General features: G+C 43.9%; 1 protein-coding gene across 5 annotated transcripts in view; it reads right to left on the minus strand.

Annotated features, from left to right (window-relative positions):
* Positions 1-18,277, minus strand: part of LOC120957343 (uncharacterized) — a 60,292-nt gene that overhangs the window by 8,373 nt on the left and 33,642 nt on the right. For all 5 annotated transcript variants that reach the window (XM_040379497.2, XM_040379498.2, XM_040379496.2 and 2 more), the window contains exons 6-7: positions 4,537-4,710; positions 1,295-1,454 (exon numbers count right to left, since the gene is read on the minus strand). In XM_040379497.2, coding sequence (XP_040235431.2) covers positions 1,295-1,454; positions 4,537-4,710 — 334 coding nt within the window. The remainder of the gene's footprint in view (positions 1-1,294; positions 1,455-4,536; positions 4,711-18,277) is intronic.

The raw sequence follows: 18,277 nt of genomic DNA on the forward strand, positions 1-18,277 counted from the left end.
ATTATTCCGAGTGACTGTGTGTTTGTGACTCCGTGCCGGAATGGAATGCAAGAAGCGAATAAAAGCCCACACAAGAACCCTTTTTCTGTAGGTAGTTTTTGTTGGAACTTGGGATTAAGGGGGCAGGACAGACCTATCCGTGATGGATAGTGCCGGATTGAAACAAACAAACCACGTGGAAAAAGGGCATTCTCAGGGTAAATGTTTACGGCACACTATGCCGAGTTGTTTATCGTTTGCATTAAGATTGAATCAATCCTGCAGAAGGATATTCTTAGCCCCGAGAAACACTACATTTCCGCCAAATCGAGTGCCCGGTTCAAATTCGCTGTGCGAACCCTCTGCCTGGATCAGCATAACTGACTGCCTGCAATTAATCGTATCGTTGCTATTTTCCACTGAATACAAACTCAATTTTGCTTATGTATTATATTCCGTTTGAAACAAACACTCACACACACATAGGAAACTCAGAAAACACAAGGCTCAACAAACGACTTCATCACTGGGAAGCCTGCTGTAATGCCGGTAACGATGGTGTATGTCTGCTGCGGAAATGATAATGAATTTCCGTCTCTCGAAGAGAACGCTCTTTTTTCTCTTTTTTCCCCGCCGGAACCACCAGCACACCGGTATAGGGGTTTTGTTTTCCTTTTATCAATCACGAAAGAAGAGCCGTGCCGACGTGTGTATCATTGTGTTGATTAAAGCTACTGCGGCCTCGGTCAGTAAGTCGTTGCGTGAAGACATGGCATGGGAATATGAAACGTATGGAACGGTCCCGGTACAGCCAGTATGTACCGTACCGACGGCAGACCATTGAATGAAGCTTACTGAATGAAGTTGCTTCTCGGTTGTGATGCTTATTTTTTGTCCGGTTGCAACAGTAACGTGGTCATGCAAGAAGCTTTCCCAGCGAACGATAAAACAGGGACCAGACGATCGAACGAAAAGCGAGAAAGAACCTTGGAAAGCTTTACAGAATGAGGGTACTTTTTCTCCCTTGTTTACCGTACTTTGATTAAGTAATAGCAATAAATAGAGAGCTCGAGTGTTTCTCATTTCTCCTTTCTGCGAGTTGTTCTAAGCTTGCTTAACAACTTTCCAGTCAAATAATCCTCTTCCAAGAACCAATAAACTGAAATACGTAAAACCTAATGAGCTTTTATTGAAAAAAAAAAATCTGCAAAACTAAAAGATAGATAACGATTCCTCTGATACTATTTTGCCTTCCTTTTGCCTGACTCCATTGTTTTCCAGACCCATTCGTAGTTGAAATTGATTTCCTACTTACCCGACGCCTTCCTTCAGGATGACGGAGAACAGTGCCACGCCGACACCCTCACCGGACATGGTGATCATTTCGACAAATTGTCTCCGCCGTTTGAAATAATGGCCCAGCATAACGGCGGCCGACTCCCGTACCATGGCCGATCCGATGCCTACGATGACGCCTGCGAATGTGTGTGTATGTGAGAGAGGAGGACGACGATGTCGATAGTGTGATGAGATGTCGGTTGACGAACGACAATGACGATCCCAGTAGGACGATGGAAAGAAAGCAAAAACATTACGGAGCAGTTATTAGTAGTGAGCTGGTAAGGACACCAGACCCAACCGATGGGATGGTGATAGTTGTGGTGGCTTGTGGCAGTTTTGGTGGTAAGGTGTGTGCGTTCGGGCGAGCTAGTGCCAGCAGCAGTCTTCTGCCAAGGTCCCCGGGCCCGGTGGAATTGAGGTAACAATGTCGACCAAGAACGAAAGCCCGACCGTGTGCCGGGTGGTCGTTGCTAGTGCGAGAAGAAGCAGCAAAAAAGCCCTCCCTCCGTGGGCATTGAATTCCATGGTCAACGAGATGGAACCGCACCGGCACCGGAAAGTATCTGGGTTAATCGTACGCTGCCCATTCTTTCGGGTTGGGTGCCATTTTCTCTCCACTGCCACGAGCCGGAGTCCCCCGAAACTCGGTCACTGGAATGAAGCGAACCGGAGCAGGGCAGACGACGAAATGTAAGTGGACGATGTCGGGCGCTCGCTGGTATCCTTTCGGAACCCCGAGCAAGCAAGGGGACAGGAAACACGTGGCGCAGTTGTGGCACAAAAGCATGAAGAAACATAATCCATAACAAGGCCCACTCGTTTGAAATTGGTATGGTGTGGCGCATTATTCCACTGGCCTTACATACCGCTGCTCTCAGGACACGGGCATCCGACCTTAAGCGGGGCCGGTGCCGAAGATAGTGTGTGTCTTAGTTCAAAAACAGTACGCCTGGGCCTGGGTCTGCTGTATGCCGTAACGCAATAAAGCAAATCGATCCCGGTCGAGCTACCCCGGTATGCGCGGAAGGCGAGGAAAATATAAACTCCCACGAACTACTGTTGGGTGCGGCTCGCTGCAAAACGGATGAACCAATGATAGTGGGCGGACGAGGGTCTATAAAGCTTACGCAATTGAGTGTAGCTTTGCTTTTTTTGTTGGAAGGGCTGTTGTTTGAACCGGCACAACAAGAAGGAAGTGCTCTGCGTATTTTATGCTGCATAAAGGTAGCAGACAGGTGGCAACAGCACTCGAAGTGACCATAATTTCTGCTCGAAAAGCAGCTCAAAAAAGCACCACACCGCGGCGTTTTATCGGAGTATGGGGTATGGTGCAGTGGGGCCGGCAAAATGGGATGCCTTTGTAAATATAACACTGGCTCACAAGGGGATAAAGCGGGCTGTAAATGGAGTGCTCTGTGCAATATTCGACAATGGATTGCCGAATAAATGGGTTGACTTGCAGAACAAAAAAAAAACATTCCCCATAAAGCTCACACCTTTGCATACAGGAAAATAGACAACGTTTTGTTACTGGACAGGGCCAACATGAATCTAGAACCAACCAAGATTTAGAACGCAATGCTTTCGAAACGGCGTTCGATAAGTCAGATAGTAATGGACAGTATCAGAGATGAATGGGTAGACATATGTTCGGATACTTGAACAGAGGGTTGAAGATAAAGGTTTCGAATGATGCATTGAGTTGTGTCTTGTTTCGGAAATGGACCATAAGTACTTCATTGCATAGAGAGAGAGCGTGCGAGAGCAATCAATGCAATTAAGAGACTTTGCAAGAGCTTTTTCGGATACAGTTGTCATTCGATACCAATAAATCAGTTCAATATCTCACGAACACTATGTACGCAGAACACTCATGGGATGCCTCCTGGCACTCTGCCACTCATCCCAATACTCACGATACAAAGCGCCTAAAAGTATGCTTAAATTAATCAATACAGTTTTAGGGGTAACTGTATTCTAATAATAATTAGAATGTAACGCCTAAAATTATGCAACAGTTATACTGTTGAATACTGAAAACGATATAAATCTTACAAATCGATAGATCAAATCGATTAAATAAACTTCAAACAAAAAGCAGTTAGTTAAAAGTTCTTACCATAGTTTAGCGATGAATTGAATATTGAATCGAATATGATTGAACTTCTAGTTAAACATTTAATTTACCTATAAGAAAACTAATTTTTCTCTGTTATTTTACGAGTGCACTCAGTATCAGCAAAAGGGATCTACACCTAAATGTATGCAATCATAGCCACGTGTCGCATGCTAGCACAACCACGAACTGCTCGTTACCATTTAATTACCCAAAACTCCATATTTGTTTCCGTGTTGGAATATTTATCATTGCATGCCACACCGCACTGTACACTCACACTACTACATACATACCGCAGTACATTCGGGTGTTGCCGGGAGCACGGGACAGTTGACTGTTAATTTTTGCCCCTCGGAAGCAAAAATACTCCAAAACCACGGTGTTGGTAAAAATCATTACCGTGTGGTATGTACGTTGGATGAATAATTGAAACGCACAACACAAACACACACACACACACTTGGTCCATGCATATTCATGCTGTTATTCAAACCAGGAGACTCCAAAGAGATGTCTACGGAACTGCACAACCGACCACAAATGGGATAGTAGCCAAACCACTACCACCATCACCATCGGCCGTGTTTTGTGGGCAGAATGCCAAACCCGGCCGGCGAACACTTGAGGCAGGCTGAGACGTCTACGCGAGCGCAAATAAAAAGGGGATAACTGGCTTCGGAAAACAATAACATAAGCTTCTGATAGGAAGCACTGCTTTTCGGTGGCTGGCTCCAAGTTCGGTAAGTGGACAGAGATGAGGGTGCTGCTTCTCCTTCCGAGAGCTAATATCGTGTCTTTTTTTTGCGCGTTCAACGTTTTCCGCCAACCAGCCTGTGAGCTTCATCTTGCAGGTCGTCTTTTGGCTGTTGTGTGTAGATGTTGTTGCTTCCAAACCGTTCCTAGTATCATGCCATGAAAAACATTCTTTATCGGTGTGTTGTCTTGCGGCGACATTGGACAGAGCATAACAGCTCATAAACATGCAAATAAAACATCCTTATCCTTACCACCACCTACACCCACTTGACGCACAGGTAGAAAACCGTGTCGCAGAATTGCTTCGAGCGATGGCTTCCCCGCCCCGTCAGTGTACTTACCGTAGCTGAACGCTACCTGGTGCAGCTGGGTGGCGAACGAGGTGAACAGAATGCCCAGCGCCAGCACCAGCCCCCCAAGGACGGCCGTCAGGCGAGTGGATTTGCGACGGCACAGCGCCACCACGATCGTGGCGGAGAACAGCGACATAGCCCAGCTGGCCGGACCGAGCCAACCTGCAACGAAAGGAAAGTAGCCGGAAATGGGAGGCGTTTGGAGGCGTAAATAAGAATCCGTAATAGAATTATGAATCATGCTGCCTATGGGGGGATGGGAAAGGATGTGGGAACAAAGGCAAGGAAGGGAACGAACAAGGAATGCGATCACGAGCGCTTTAGGAGATTTGGCAAAATTGAAATTATGAAATGGAAAGCCCATCTTCTTGATAACGCATTGTGAGACACCCTCGCACACGTCGTCGTTCATTTCGGGGTTGTGTTTTTGGGCGGGTGGGTGATACGCGAAGGACATCGAGTGTCCTCTTGTGTCGGGACACAGCCCATAGCCGAAATTGTGTAGCGGATCACGTAGCAGTAGCTCGCTCCGACGACGAATTCTGAGGCTGCACCGTGGGACCAAGTGGTGCTTTCAATATGAATTTATATTTATTTATTTATTCGTCGCTTTCCTTTTCCGGTGACAAGCACCAAAACCAACATCACCACCACCACCACCGGAACATGGCAAAATGGATTCATCTAATTCATGGGCTGAGTTATGGAGCCACTTAGCAGGCAGGAAGCCTGCAGGAGGAAGGATCGGCACAGCTTTCGCACCAACACCAAGAGGTAGCAGCATTTGGTGCCATTATTTATTTGCATAAATTTTCAACTAACTAGCCCCGAAGAAGTTGAAGGCTGGTGCGTGACTGTGTGCAGAAAATGGTTAACAGTTTATCTCGGACGCGTAGGGGACAATTTATGGGCCCGCAGTTGGCAGCATTCGGCATCGGTGGGCGTTTGTGGTTGTGAAACGATGACGATTTGTGATTTCTTTTCAGCCCTCACGTAGACACCACGTTGACAGGAGGGAGGGCAGTGTTGAATGAGACGTGTGTGGTGCGGTTGAATGAGGCTTTCTGATGCTTCGGTGAGCAAATGTTTACGCAGCTAAACGACGGCCACGAACCACGATAGGGAATGGGAGTTGTTTGAGCTTTTGGTGTCGCTAAAGCAAGTGTTGCCGGTAGGGCAACCATCAATGAAAGAGACATTAGCAAATTCGATTGATCGAAGCGTTAGTGTACTTGTGCAAATTACGTGAATTAATAGGTAATGTACACAGCAAATTCATCCTGCTTCAGTAAAGTTTTGTACTGAAACAGTTCAGTAATAAAATATTTTGCTGGTTTTCGCCATAAATGTCATGGTTCTATTGATTTTCAGTAAAACTATTTACTGAATGCATTTAAGTAAAATTGAAAATCAGTAAAATCAGTGTCAAATTAAAGTGTCAAAGGCCACAACTAATAAAGTTCAGGTGAAATTTCGGCTTGCAGGATTAATTTGAAATAATTTGCAATGGTGTTGGTGTTTAAAATCTTTGCTACAATTTACTGTACTTGTTAAAATATTGTGGTGTCTTTGAGCGCCTACTGAGCCATCAAAACTTGTTGCGTCAAAAAACAGTATGAGCGCTGTATGAAATAACATAAAACATTGATGAATATAATTGAGGAACTGGCAATCTCTGCGCATAAATAAAAAAAATAAATTTAAAAGAATTACTTTAATAATTTCGTCATTATTCAATCGCAAAACCAATAATATGAAAATGGCTGCACTGTGCTTTTAGTAAATGAGCTGTCATTTTGGTGAGTACCGAACATTACTGAATGATTCAGTAAACATTCTTTTTGCTGGAAGGGTTACTTAATATTCAGATCAAAAACCTTCACTACAATTTGACTGAGCTTTAGTAAAAAAAAGTTTCTGTGTAGGCTTGCATTTTGAACACTGCCATTAGGAATTTACGGTTTTATGACGAATTCAATATTTTTTAATGTAACACATTTAAATAGCACTACATTGTTATTTGAACAATACATTGAAACAAAAAAAGATTTTAACAATGAATCCATTGTATTAGGTTTCACGCGAATCCAATCGAATCACACCATTTCAGCGAAAAGCTTACAGCGATACATGATTCATTATTATCTCGAGCACTTGTATGTACGGTTGCACGCTGCTGGAGCTGTTGTTGGTAGGCGAACAAAACAATTCTACCATTCGTAATTATGAACATGATTCGGGCATAACTACGAACAACTTATCTTGCGGTTCTGGATACAGTTTTACAAATGTTGCACAAAATGCTTGGCTTGCGAACACATTCCGCGTGCTACATTCCTTTTTGGATAGCATGTTTTCAAATATGCCAATTCAGTAATGCGCTTTGCATACCTTTCGGCGCTTTGTGTTTAACTTTTCAATAGGTGGCGAAGTGCAGTTTAATTTGAATTCCTCGGAATCTTTAGGGAAGATTATTGATGCAAATAGACCCTTAATCATTGATGGCTTTAATATTTCTGTAGGATATATTTGAAACATAATTTTCATAAGCAAGCAGCATGCTATCGCTTGTACAGCGCAAACAAAGAAGCAATTTTTTCACCCAAAACCCCTACAAAGCCCACGTGATGTGTGCGGGCGATAGTAGCTTTATAGTTGAAATGAAAAGACTCAACTACACAACCGCTGAATTGGCTTCAAAATGTCGTGAAATACATTCATAACCACAATAGATCATAATGAGTGCCAAACAGCGCAAAAAAAAAATAGAAACAACTGCACACACTGAGGCCGTTTGAAACAAAAGTAGAAGCAGAGCACGTATTTACATCAGACATTTCCAGTGCAGGAGCAGCACGGGGGAGAATGAAAGAACAGAAAACAAATAATAATCCCACGGTACGAGAAACGACGCAACAGCGCAGAGGGCACACATTATGTTCCCGCTTAGTAGCTACCAGCAACCTGAACCCGTTGCGATGGCAAATGTTGCACTCCACACTAAATGTGCCCAGCCGTCTTCCGTCAAACCACTCGGGCCAATTTCCGTACGGCAACAATGTAGCATGTGTATGTGTGCAACAAATGGGGCCTGGCAATGGCAACATCAATGCAGCGCAGTGTGCGCTGTGACCGCGATCCGAACCTTTCGCTCCTTGCGCGTTCAACGCCAATGGGATATTCATTTCAAGAAAACGACCCACTAAGCGCACACTCAGAAAAAGGTTACCCGGTTGCAACGGCAGCACAGCAGCACACGGTGCACAGCGGGACATGGATCGTCAGCACACACAGCATAGACGGGGCTTAGCTTGGCACCGCACACAACGTGTTTGTTAGCGCTAGCGTCTCAAACATGCATCGCACGGCAGCGCATAGAACCCATAATTCTCACCCTTAACGTAGTTGGTGTATGTGTGACTTATTGTTACCATACCGACATACACGCATACGTTTAACGTCAAAGTCGCTTTCGCATATCGCTCAGTATATTTTCTTGAAAATCGCGCTGTTTATCACACTATTTTTCGGTTTCTGTATAATCACAATATTTTAGAACACCGTTTGTATATCGTGCATTAGTGCGTTTATCTCTGTGACCCAAAAACTCGCGCATATTTCGCATTTCGGATCGCGTCGGAGTTCACGCGTCCTGACCGCCATCGCTCTTGTTGCTGCAACGACAACCTGCACCGTTTCCCGTAGAATGGCCCGTATTTGCAACGCCTGCACTATGGAAATTGCGGAGGCATCTATCAGCTGCTGCCTGTGCGACTCTCCATTTCATCAGCGCTGCACTTCGGTTCCCGCTGATCTGTTCCTGCGCATTTCGGAATATAAACAATTACACTGGTGCTGTATTGGCTGCAACAACGTCTTCATGAATCCGCGCACCAAGTTCGTAAAAGACGCAGCCATGCAATCTGGATTCCAGGCGGCAATAACGACAGTAGCCGAAAGCATCAAGACCGTTATGGAGCCATTGACTAACGAAATTAAAACTGGGTTTGCACGGATGAGCCAACTTGACCTAAAAACTCCACGTAGCAGTCACCCTCCCGCAAAAATTCGTCGCATAAATCCATCCAAACGTTTGTTTTCCGATGTCATTAAGGACAATCACGCATTGTTTACATTTGGTGCTACGAGCAATCAAAGAAATAGCCAAAACAACAATACGAAGCGAATTGACGATGTTCAACGCAAAACTCATGCACCACCTGTGATAACTGGCACAAAAAAGGATATAGCAGCTTTTCCTATCAAAATAGTTCCCGCTCATTCCGCGGTGCAAAAATGCGCGTTGTATATTTCCCGGCTCTCTCCCGATACAACCAGTGACCAAATTGTACAAATGGTCAAACAAGCTTTATCCATTGACGATGCTACAGCATACTGTCTTATTCGCCAGGGTACAAATACGGCTACACTCTCATTCCTGTCGTTTAAAGTGTTAGTGCCTTTATCACTACGTGACAAGGCTCTTTCCCCTGACACCTGGCCTCTTGGCCTATCAGTACGTGAATTTATTGACTACCGAACTCAACAGCCGAGTGCAAATTTTCGTATACAACCGCCAATGGGTCTCTCCACCCCTACAACTTTGCCTGCGGTGCTAAATATTCGCTCACCGCCACTGCTGGATCACACAATTTTATCGGCACACACTCCACGCACATCACCAACACCGCAAACCCACTAATATTCACCGGTATTCAGTCCACGCACATCGCGCACACTTACAACCACACAAATCATCCTGACACGTCTCAAGAAACGAAGAACACCGGCGCTGAAACAACGTTAGTAAATAATAATTGCACTTACCAGACGATTGTTTTTCCTACAACAAACAACATTTTTTCCACTGAGGCAGTGCTTGACGAAAGGCGCACGCAACTTAATGATCGTGAAACCAAAACAAACCATCGCCAAAGAACGGACACTACACTCACACAATCGCACGGCTATCATGTCAATCCTACAGGGGTCGCCTGCCGTAATAATACTGACGAATTATTGTTCCTGTACCAAAACGTTAGAGGATTGAAATCTAAATGCAATCAAGTATTTGACTATGTTTCTACAACCCACTATGACGTTATTATCCTGACTGAAACATGGTTGGATTCAACGATTGATTCCTCGGAATTGTTCCCGGATAATTATACAGTGTATAGAACAGACCGCAGCACCAAAAATAGTAAAAAATCAACCGGTGGCGGGGTTCTTATTGCCGTTGCTTCACACCTACGTACAATACTTTGTCCTACACAGGATACCGTTGAGCAACTCTGGGTAAGAGTTTATGGTAATAAACGTACTTTTATCACGGGTGTAGTGTACATTCCTCCAGATTTAGTAAACAACACTACTACCATGCAAACTATCTGCTCCACCATAGATAATATTGCTTGTGCAACCACCGATACGTTTCTCCTATTCGGGGACTTTAACTTCCCCAATCTTTCCTGGAACACCGATGATTCTAACGTTCCTGCACTGCGAATCAATTATGAGAATTCACGAATTACGGACAACTGCCGCTCTTTGCTTGACTGCATCTATAGTAATGGGCTTTCTCAGATCAACTTTATACCTAATGCATCGGATAACATTCTCGATCTCATAATTGTCTCTGACGAGATCCTACATTATTGTGCCCCACCGGTGGTGTCACCCTTCCCTATGGTTGCCGTTGATGTTCATCATCCTCCTGTTGAACTACACTTAACTGGTGCTGGCAATACAGCTCGTTCCTGGCGTTCTACCGCACCAAACCGTGAGTCCGGCACACGTAACTACAGGCGAACTAACTTTATCCGTCTAGCTGAACTGCTTCAATCTACTGACTGGTCTTTCCTGGAAGGTAATCCGGATGTTAACTCAGCATTGGAACTATTTAACACAACACTACTGGCGCTTATATCTGATTGCTGTCCTCTAATGCCACCGCGTCGCAGTCCACCATGGTCTGATGCACGTTTACGCCGTCTAAAGCAAAACAAAGCGTCATGCTTTCGCTTTTACAGTACAAATGGTACACAACACTCCAAATTAAGGTTCATTGCTGCCCATAATGTATATAGAAGCTATAACAGACAACTTCATACTCGTTATCTCATTCGAGTGAAATTCTCGCTCATCAGACACCCAACACGATTCTGGAGGTATGTTGAATCAAAACGCGGTAACAGCTCGCTCCCCGATGTTCTCACATATAACAACGTCTCCACAAGCAGTAAGGAAGGCATGTGCAACTTATTTGCTGATCGTTTCAAGGACTGCTTTACTACGGATGATGCAAGCTTATCATTAGAAGCAGCTTTAAATAATGTGCCCCGTGATGTTGTTGACATTGACGTACGCGATATTATTATCTCGGTAGATACTGTACTACGTGCTCTGCAGCAGGTCAAAACCTCATACAACCCTGGACCCGATGGTATTCCTACGGCAATCCTTGCCAAATGCCGCGAATTTTTAGCAGAGCCTCTGTCTCAAATCTACCAACTCTCTTTTGCACAAAGTACTGTACCCACGGCCTGGAAATCCTCTGTGATGTTTCCGGTGTACAAAAAAGGGGATAAAAACTCTGCTGAGAACTACCGCGGTATAACCACCTTGCCTTCTTGTGCCAAGGTGTTTGAGATCGTCATACAAAACTCGCTAATGTATCACTGTCGTTCTTATATTTCTACACGCCAGCATGGTTTCTTTCCTCGACGCAGTGTTACCACAAACCTGGTGGAATTCGTCTCCAACTGCCATGCAGCCTTTACTTCCGGAGCTCAGATGGATGCAGTATACACTGATCTTAAGGCTGCGTTTGATCGTGTGAACCATCGCTTGCTGTTGGCTAAGCTCGCCCGGATCGGTCTCTCTACTCCGCTGGTGAATTGGTTCAGGTCCTATATCTCTGAACGTAGCTACTACGTACAAATCGATGGTGTCTCCTCTAACGTTTTCGAGAGTTCATCTGGCGTCCCTCAGGGCAGCAACTTGGGACCACTGCTGTTCTCGCTTTTTATTAACGACATCACACTGGCCATTACGGAAGCAGATTGTCTGCTTTATGCGGATGATGTTAGGCTGTTTCGTATCGTACGTAACACTTCCGACTCTCTTTCTCTGCAAAGATCGATTGATGTTTTCTCTGACTGGTGTATCAATAACGACCTGCTAATTTCTGTTCATAAGTGTACATCAATGTCTTTCTTTAGAATAGCTAGTCCGATAAGGTATATCTATAGCATATCAGGGACACAACTACCGCGGTGCAATACGGTCAGGGATTTAGGAGTCACCCTGGATCGCAAACTAGATTTCCGACAACATTACTGTGATATTTTAGACAAAGCTAACAAAATGCTAGGATTTATTCGTCGACATTCGAGAGAACTCAATGACCCACACTGCCTGTTAACTCTGTATAAGTCCTATGTTCGTTCCATCCTCGAGTTTAGTTCTACAGTTTGGTGTCCATTCTCTAGTGTTTGGTCCAATAGAATAGAAGCTGTCCAAAAGAGAGTTACTCGTATTGTCCTACACTTCACTCCGTGGCGTAATGTAACCCCTCGTCCATCGTATCATACTCGTTGTTTGTTGTTTGGTCTGGACACACTTGCTAGGAGACGTGATAATGCCCAATGTACGTTTTTGTCCAAACTTATTGTCGGTGAGATAGATTCGCCAGAACTACTGGCTAGAGTCAACATAAATGTCCCTCCTAGAGTGTTCCGTAACTACAGACTAATAAGAACTGACCTTACAAGACGTGCATACAGCGAGAACGACCCAATGACTGCGATGGCCCGTAAATTTAATCAGCGTTACACTTCATTTGACTGGCACCTACCTACTAGATTTTGTTGATCCGTTTTGTCATTGTACACTGCGTTAGTTATTTAAGTTTTAGTTTTAATTCAGTGATAAGGCCGCTTGTTTGGCCAATCACTTAATACAATAAACAATACAACAATACAACAATGTGTGTGTGTTTGTGGCTCCCGTTGTTGTTGTGGCTAAGCTTTAACCTCGGTATTTATGGGATCAAATGCCAGAACGCCACGGGCTGTGCTGCTACCATCGAGCGAGTTGGGGTGAGAAAATTGACAAGAAAAATCCTGTTTTTGACTCCCGCTGGTAAGGGACGGGTACCGTGGTAGTAAAACAACATTAGGAACGTTCGAGCGCCTGAAAAGCATGGCGTGCACCCGTTAGCTTCTTGGCTTGCATCGTTGCACCGTATCCGGTCAGGGTGCTTTCATCTTTCCTCTCGGGAGGCGATACAGCTTTTTGATTTGTAACGTGTAAGTTACCGTGACGAGTGTAAGACGCGGACGAACACCATCGTAAGCTTTCTGGGAAATTCGAGCGATTGTTTGAACAGACTCTTTGCCAGCAACCAATAAAGCTAATGTGGGAGAGCATTTTGTCAAGCTGTCTTATGAGTTTTATGAAAGTCTTATGAGCATCGGCAGCGCTTCTTTTTCCAGATTTGAAGATTTGTAGAGTAACATTTTTCCTGGTAATGCTGTATTTCATTTACCATAATGAAGACTTTGACTGTACATTGTACGCATGTTGCATAATGTTGTTTATGTTAGGTTGTACTTTAAATATTAAGTTATTTGAATAGTAAGATTTATATACCGCTGTTTAGTACATCATGGAATTGATTTTGAAGTCATTAAAAGTCATTTGCTCATAAAAACACTTAACATAAACCACACGACCGTTCGCATTCAAATGCGATGAATAATAATGGCGGCTTGATTGTTTAATTAAGCAGATTCAGCGAATTGATTTATCACGCTCCAAGAACTGCCAAGAAGTCAAGTGTTCCAAGACGTTTAAACCACCATCGATCTCAAGTGACTCGCAGTACCATTTGATACCGCCCAAACCGCTCTAATGGAAATGAGACACTGTAAAACACCATTCATCATTAGCGCGATAGAAAGGCTAACAAAGAAAATGCGCACTACCACTTCCACCACTACTACTACTGCTGCTGCCATTTGTGGTGGTAAAATTAACGCACCTTGTCAGCAGCACTAAACCCAATCGAGCTGCCAAATGCGGTCGCTCACCCTATTATCGATATCGAACGATGGGGCGTTATCCACTTTCCAATTCCAGCAGCATGTCAGAATCGAATTTTGAATCTCCCCTCAAAACGCTGTTCGAGATGTATTTCCCCCAGGTCGGTGTCGGGGAGAAAAGCAATTCCAGCGAACCCGCTGTCATCGCTCCCTCGGTTGGATTTTGTGCGAAACAAAAACATTGGTTTTTCTAGGAGATTATTTTGCCAACGATGTTACACGTCGGTTCTTATCGCGGCGTCGTTTCCAAGTCACGCCGAAATTGGAATGTGGTCACTGACAGGAAGTCATTTTCTTCGAACACCGCGTGTTGCGGTGGTTCAGCATGTTTGCGAAAGGAAATGCGCAACACAACACAGCGGGCAAAAACAACAGCCTTCGTTTGACTGGCTGTTGCGACGGGGGAAAAAGTGTTGTAAAATTATAATAACACGCTATGGATTTATGATTGGATTCGTGACGGGGGGCGAGTTCAATGCCGATCGAATCAAACGTGTCGTTGTGGTTGAAGAAGGGCAGCTACTAGCAATTTTTGGTTGAAAAATAATGTACGAAGGCATTACAAAATGCTTGAAAAGCTTCCGCCTTTTGCTAAGTGCAATAGCCGTTTCGGGGGGAAAATGATACTTACTAACAAAACATACGCATTCGTCTTTGAAGTGCTGTTTTCTCTGTGCCCCATCGCGTAAATATTGTTTTTCAATACTTTCAAAAGCACATTCGCAAAAGCATTATTCAACCGGGCGGTAGGAAAAGTACCATGCGTCTCCATTCCGGTTTTTTGATGCAGAAAAAGGGAACCTCATCCAGAGTTTCAGCGAGAAAAAGAAAACTACACTTCAGGCAATCCCACGGGAGCCCTTTCGTGGAATAGGAAGGCTTTGTTAAAGTATACCCCATAGCCCCGCTCGCCAATTGCCGCATGTATGCAGGACCGCCAAACAACGCGATTCCCAGCTCGCTGCGCGGATTGTGTGATTGTGCGGCAAAATGGCACACGACACACACACACACGGTCTGCGCGAATACGAATGGGAAAGGGCAAAAAAAACCCACGCACCAATTCCCAGCTCGCAGATTTGGGACACTCGGGCACGGCAAATAAACCCTTCGTATGTGTTGTTTTCGCTTGCTGCTTCGTTTTCGCTTCCCTCTTTTTGGCCCTCCAATACCTTCCCGGTAGCGTGGTACTGTGCTAACGATCAAATCAACGATCCCGTATGACTGATGAGGTGCGTTGCAAGCAAGAGGACGACCATCGGTGTGCCCGAGCACAATCTGCTTGTACTAGGTTGCGTGTTGTTCTTTTTTCTGGTTGCTGTACATCTCTAGACATTCGAATGGCTTTGTGCCAAAATTTGTACGCAGCTTCAAGGCGTTTGTGCCGCTCGATGGTTGTTGCGGGAAGGTGGATGAATGCTTCAAGCGTACTTTTTACACCATGCCACAGGAAAATGTCACCCAAGGGAAATGAGCGGCACCGGTGCTGCTATTTCGTTTTAATTCCATCGCACTGCACTGCTACACGGAAGCGTAAGGTGCCTGGCGTTTGTTGCTGCTGGTGTTTGCGGGGTTGTTATAGGGTGTAGAAGGGTCTTGCTGGACTTGGGGGGGAGTTGGAGTTCGGGAGTTGAATGTTGGATGAATTATGGGTATAGTTTCGTTGGCTGATTGCCAGCAGGAAAAATGGGGGGAGACATTTGTCAGCGGACAGGAGTGGATTTCGAAACATATTCTGTATCTTTCCTCTTCCCGGAAGGCAGGAAGTGAATTCGATTGCAGAGGAAACTATGGTTAAAATTACCCGTAAGAAAGTGTTTCGATTTCCTGGGAGGAATAATTTTCCGGGCAAGCGAAAATGGGAGTTCATATTTTGGAGTTGAAAGATGTCTTCAATTAAGGTAATGAAATGAGCTTTATGTATATTGGTCACACAAATCACCTTATAAATGGTAAATGTGACTTAAATCAATTACGACATCAGGCAGAATATGGTTAGGAAGTTTAGTTCCATCCCAAATTCCATTTAATTTAATTTAAATAGATACTTTCATCAAAATAGATCATTAGTGAGAACATTGAAAATAAAATGTTATTTATTGCATACCTTCAGGCGCTTAACAAGACTGAGCGAATTTCTCCATTTATTTCAAATGACATGTTTAAATCAAAGCATTTGCAACAAGAATTACGCAACGCAACTACATGTGTCACATTTACCAATCACTCAAAAATGTCGTTGTTTGTTGTACGTCTTGTTTTCGAGTATTTTGCGCCAAATAAAAACAAATCCTGTTCACAACCGAATCCCGTAATAAAATTCAAATCATCGCGAAACGAAACGCAAATCCAACTTAAGCTTTCTCGCTTTATCTCCGTTGATTTTCCACCTCCTGCTTACTACTTTTTGTCAAGATTAGCTCAAGGTACTAATGACAGTGTCATCAATCAACTGGTGAAGCTTGTGGTCCCAGTCGCACACGTAGACGACTTCCCGATCGCAGGGCGAAGCACACTGTAAGACGTTCCAATCCCTTCACCAGCCGCTAAGAAAGCTGTCAAATTTACGTACGATTACTAAACGTACCGAATGGCTCGATACATCGTAGTGCGTATGTGTGCGAAAGGGCGCGGGAAGATTTGTCTGCGATGACGAATCCTTTCGCTCCCATTTTTTGCGAATGATTTATCCGAATGATGGATTGCAAAACCGTACAGCCGATGGTACGGCGGTTTTACCCGGTAAGTGGTTGGTGGTTGCTTCTGTCAGCTAGCGTGTGTGAGTTAGAAATGGAGCGAAATGCGCGAGTGCTGGTTTTATTTTGCGGGAGTTTGTCAATAGACCGTGATGCACGGTGGGGCTTCGGGAAGCATTTCAATTCGATTAATTTGCCGCAACATGGTGGAATATTTAATCGATCAACGCGATGCGTTTGGACGGGTTAAAAGGATTGGGCGGTGGCGATGTAATTTGTGGTATTTGCTGTCGATGGTGGCAATCTAATAGGGAAAGAGGTTAGAGACGGTGTTGTGCAATTTGAAATTGAACATTATTGATAACGTGCCAGCTTTTAATGAAGTTATGATAGAAAGCGGTGGTTGTGGCAAAACTGTTTTCACAGGCACTGTGAACTGTACATTTATTTTGTAGAAAAACGAGAAAATTCCTCAAACTTTCTCCAACATCTCATGCAACATTGTTCAATAACCGTCATAACTATGTAGCAGAGTTGGAATGTTTATTGAAAAAAAGAGCACCTTTTTGCTCTCTGCGTCGCGGAAGTAGTTGCAGACAAAAGACGCTGCTCTGTTTTATAACACCTCGGGTGGAATTTCAACAGCAGCTGCAACTGAACCGTTTCACATTTTCCATTTCCCACAGGAAACTTAAGCTGTAAGTTTTGATGTTAAAAAACACACTCACACATACTGTGCTGTCGAGCGCACTGGGTAAAATAAAACAATACACAAAATGAGAATGTGTTGGGAAAGCGAACCGGAACGAAATAAAAACAAAGTTACGCGTAACGAAGAGGAAGGTTTTAATCCGGTTTGATGCCAGTGGGTTGGCAGCTCTTTTTCCTTTTTTACTATTATCCCGTTCAACTTCCGGCTACTGTTTAATCCAAAACGAAGGGTAAAAATGCTCGCATGCTTTATAAATGCTGTCATTTCTGTTCTACCGCTTCCCTTGCCCAACTTCGGAGTCGGGGAAAGTTTCGGGTTTTAGGTATTGTTTTCTCCCTTTGCCTAGAACATTTCTGTTTGTTATGTCACCTCTAATGCTTCCGGTCAGCGTTTGTTGTGTTGGATACTTTGTACAGGGAGCGCAATTTTCGAACTTACCCTGCAAACGAACGATAATCACGATCAAACGCTGCAACGTTTCTTGTGCTGTCGTTCTGCAGCGGAAACCTGTCCTGATCCTGATGGATAGCTTTGTTTTTCTGGTTTCTTGTGCAAATACAATCCCTGCCAAGAATTTGATATGTCGACAAAACGTGAACCTTTGTAGGAAAAATGGCATCAAGAACTATTTTGCTGAATATTAGCAAGAGAAATAAAATAATGCCGAAAAAATATCATAAATCTTTACGATAATTATTAACACACCTAACATAACAACTAGACAGAAAAACCAATATTGGGGCCCTTTCCGTTTCAAGTTGGTAGGCTGAAATTTCAGCCTGTCAGCTGTTTGCATTGTACAGCAGTTTTCGAGCAACTATCTAAGTAGGTATAATATACAAGTAGGCTTATCCCAAGGTCTATGCATTTAGAAGGCTGATTTTTATCGCTTCTGCTTCTGAATGAAGATTTCAAGAGTGTTTTGTGTATTCGTCAAGCCTCCAGAAAGCTTGTTTGAATAAAAGTTTTCACCCATCCTGTCAAAAAGTGATATTCAAATTTGGTAATAAAAAACACGCTATGAGACCACCTGGACTACATACACTTTGATTGTGGATTCCATCACCAGATCTCTTTAATACACCTTGGGATAAATGTAAACACCACCTTGTTTTGCCATTTTTTGAGCAGGTACTCGAATCTAATTCTAGCTTTGAGGCTAGAATGATCTAGACTGAAAATTGTAGGCTAGTTTTGTGTGTGGTTTTGTATGG

The sequence above is a fragment of the Anopheles coluzzii genome, chromosome 3 (assembly GCF_943734685.1).
Source record: "Anopheles coluzzii chromosome 3, AcolN3, whole genome shotgun sequence".
NCBI classification, from domain to species: Eukaryota; Metazoa; Arthropoda; class Insecta; order Diptera; family Culicidae; genus Anopheles; species Anopheles coluzzii.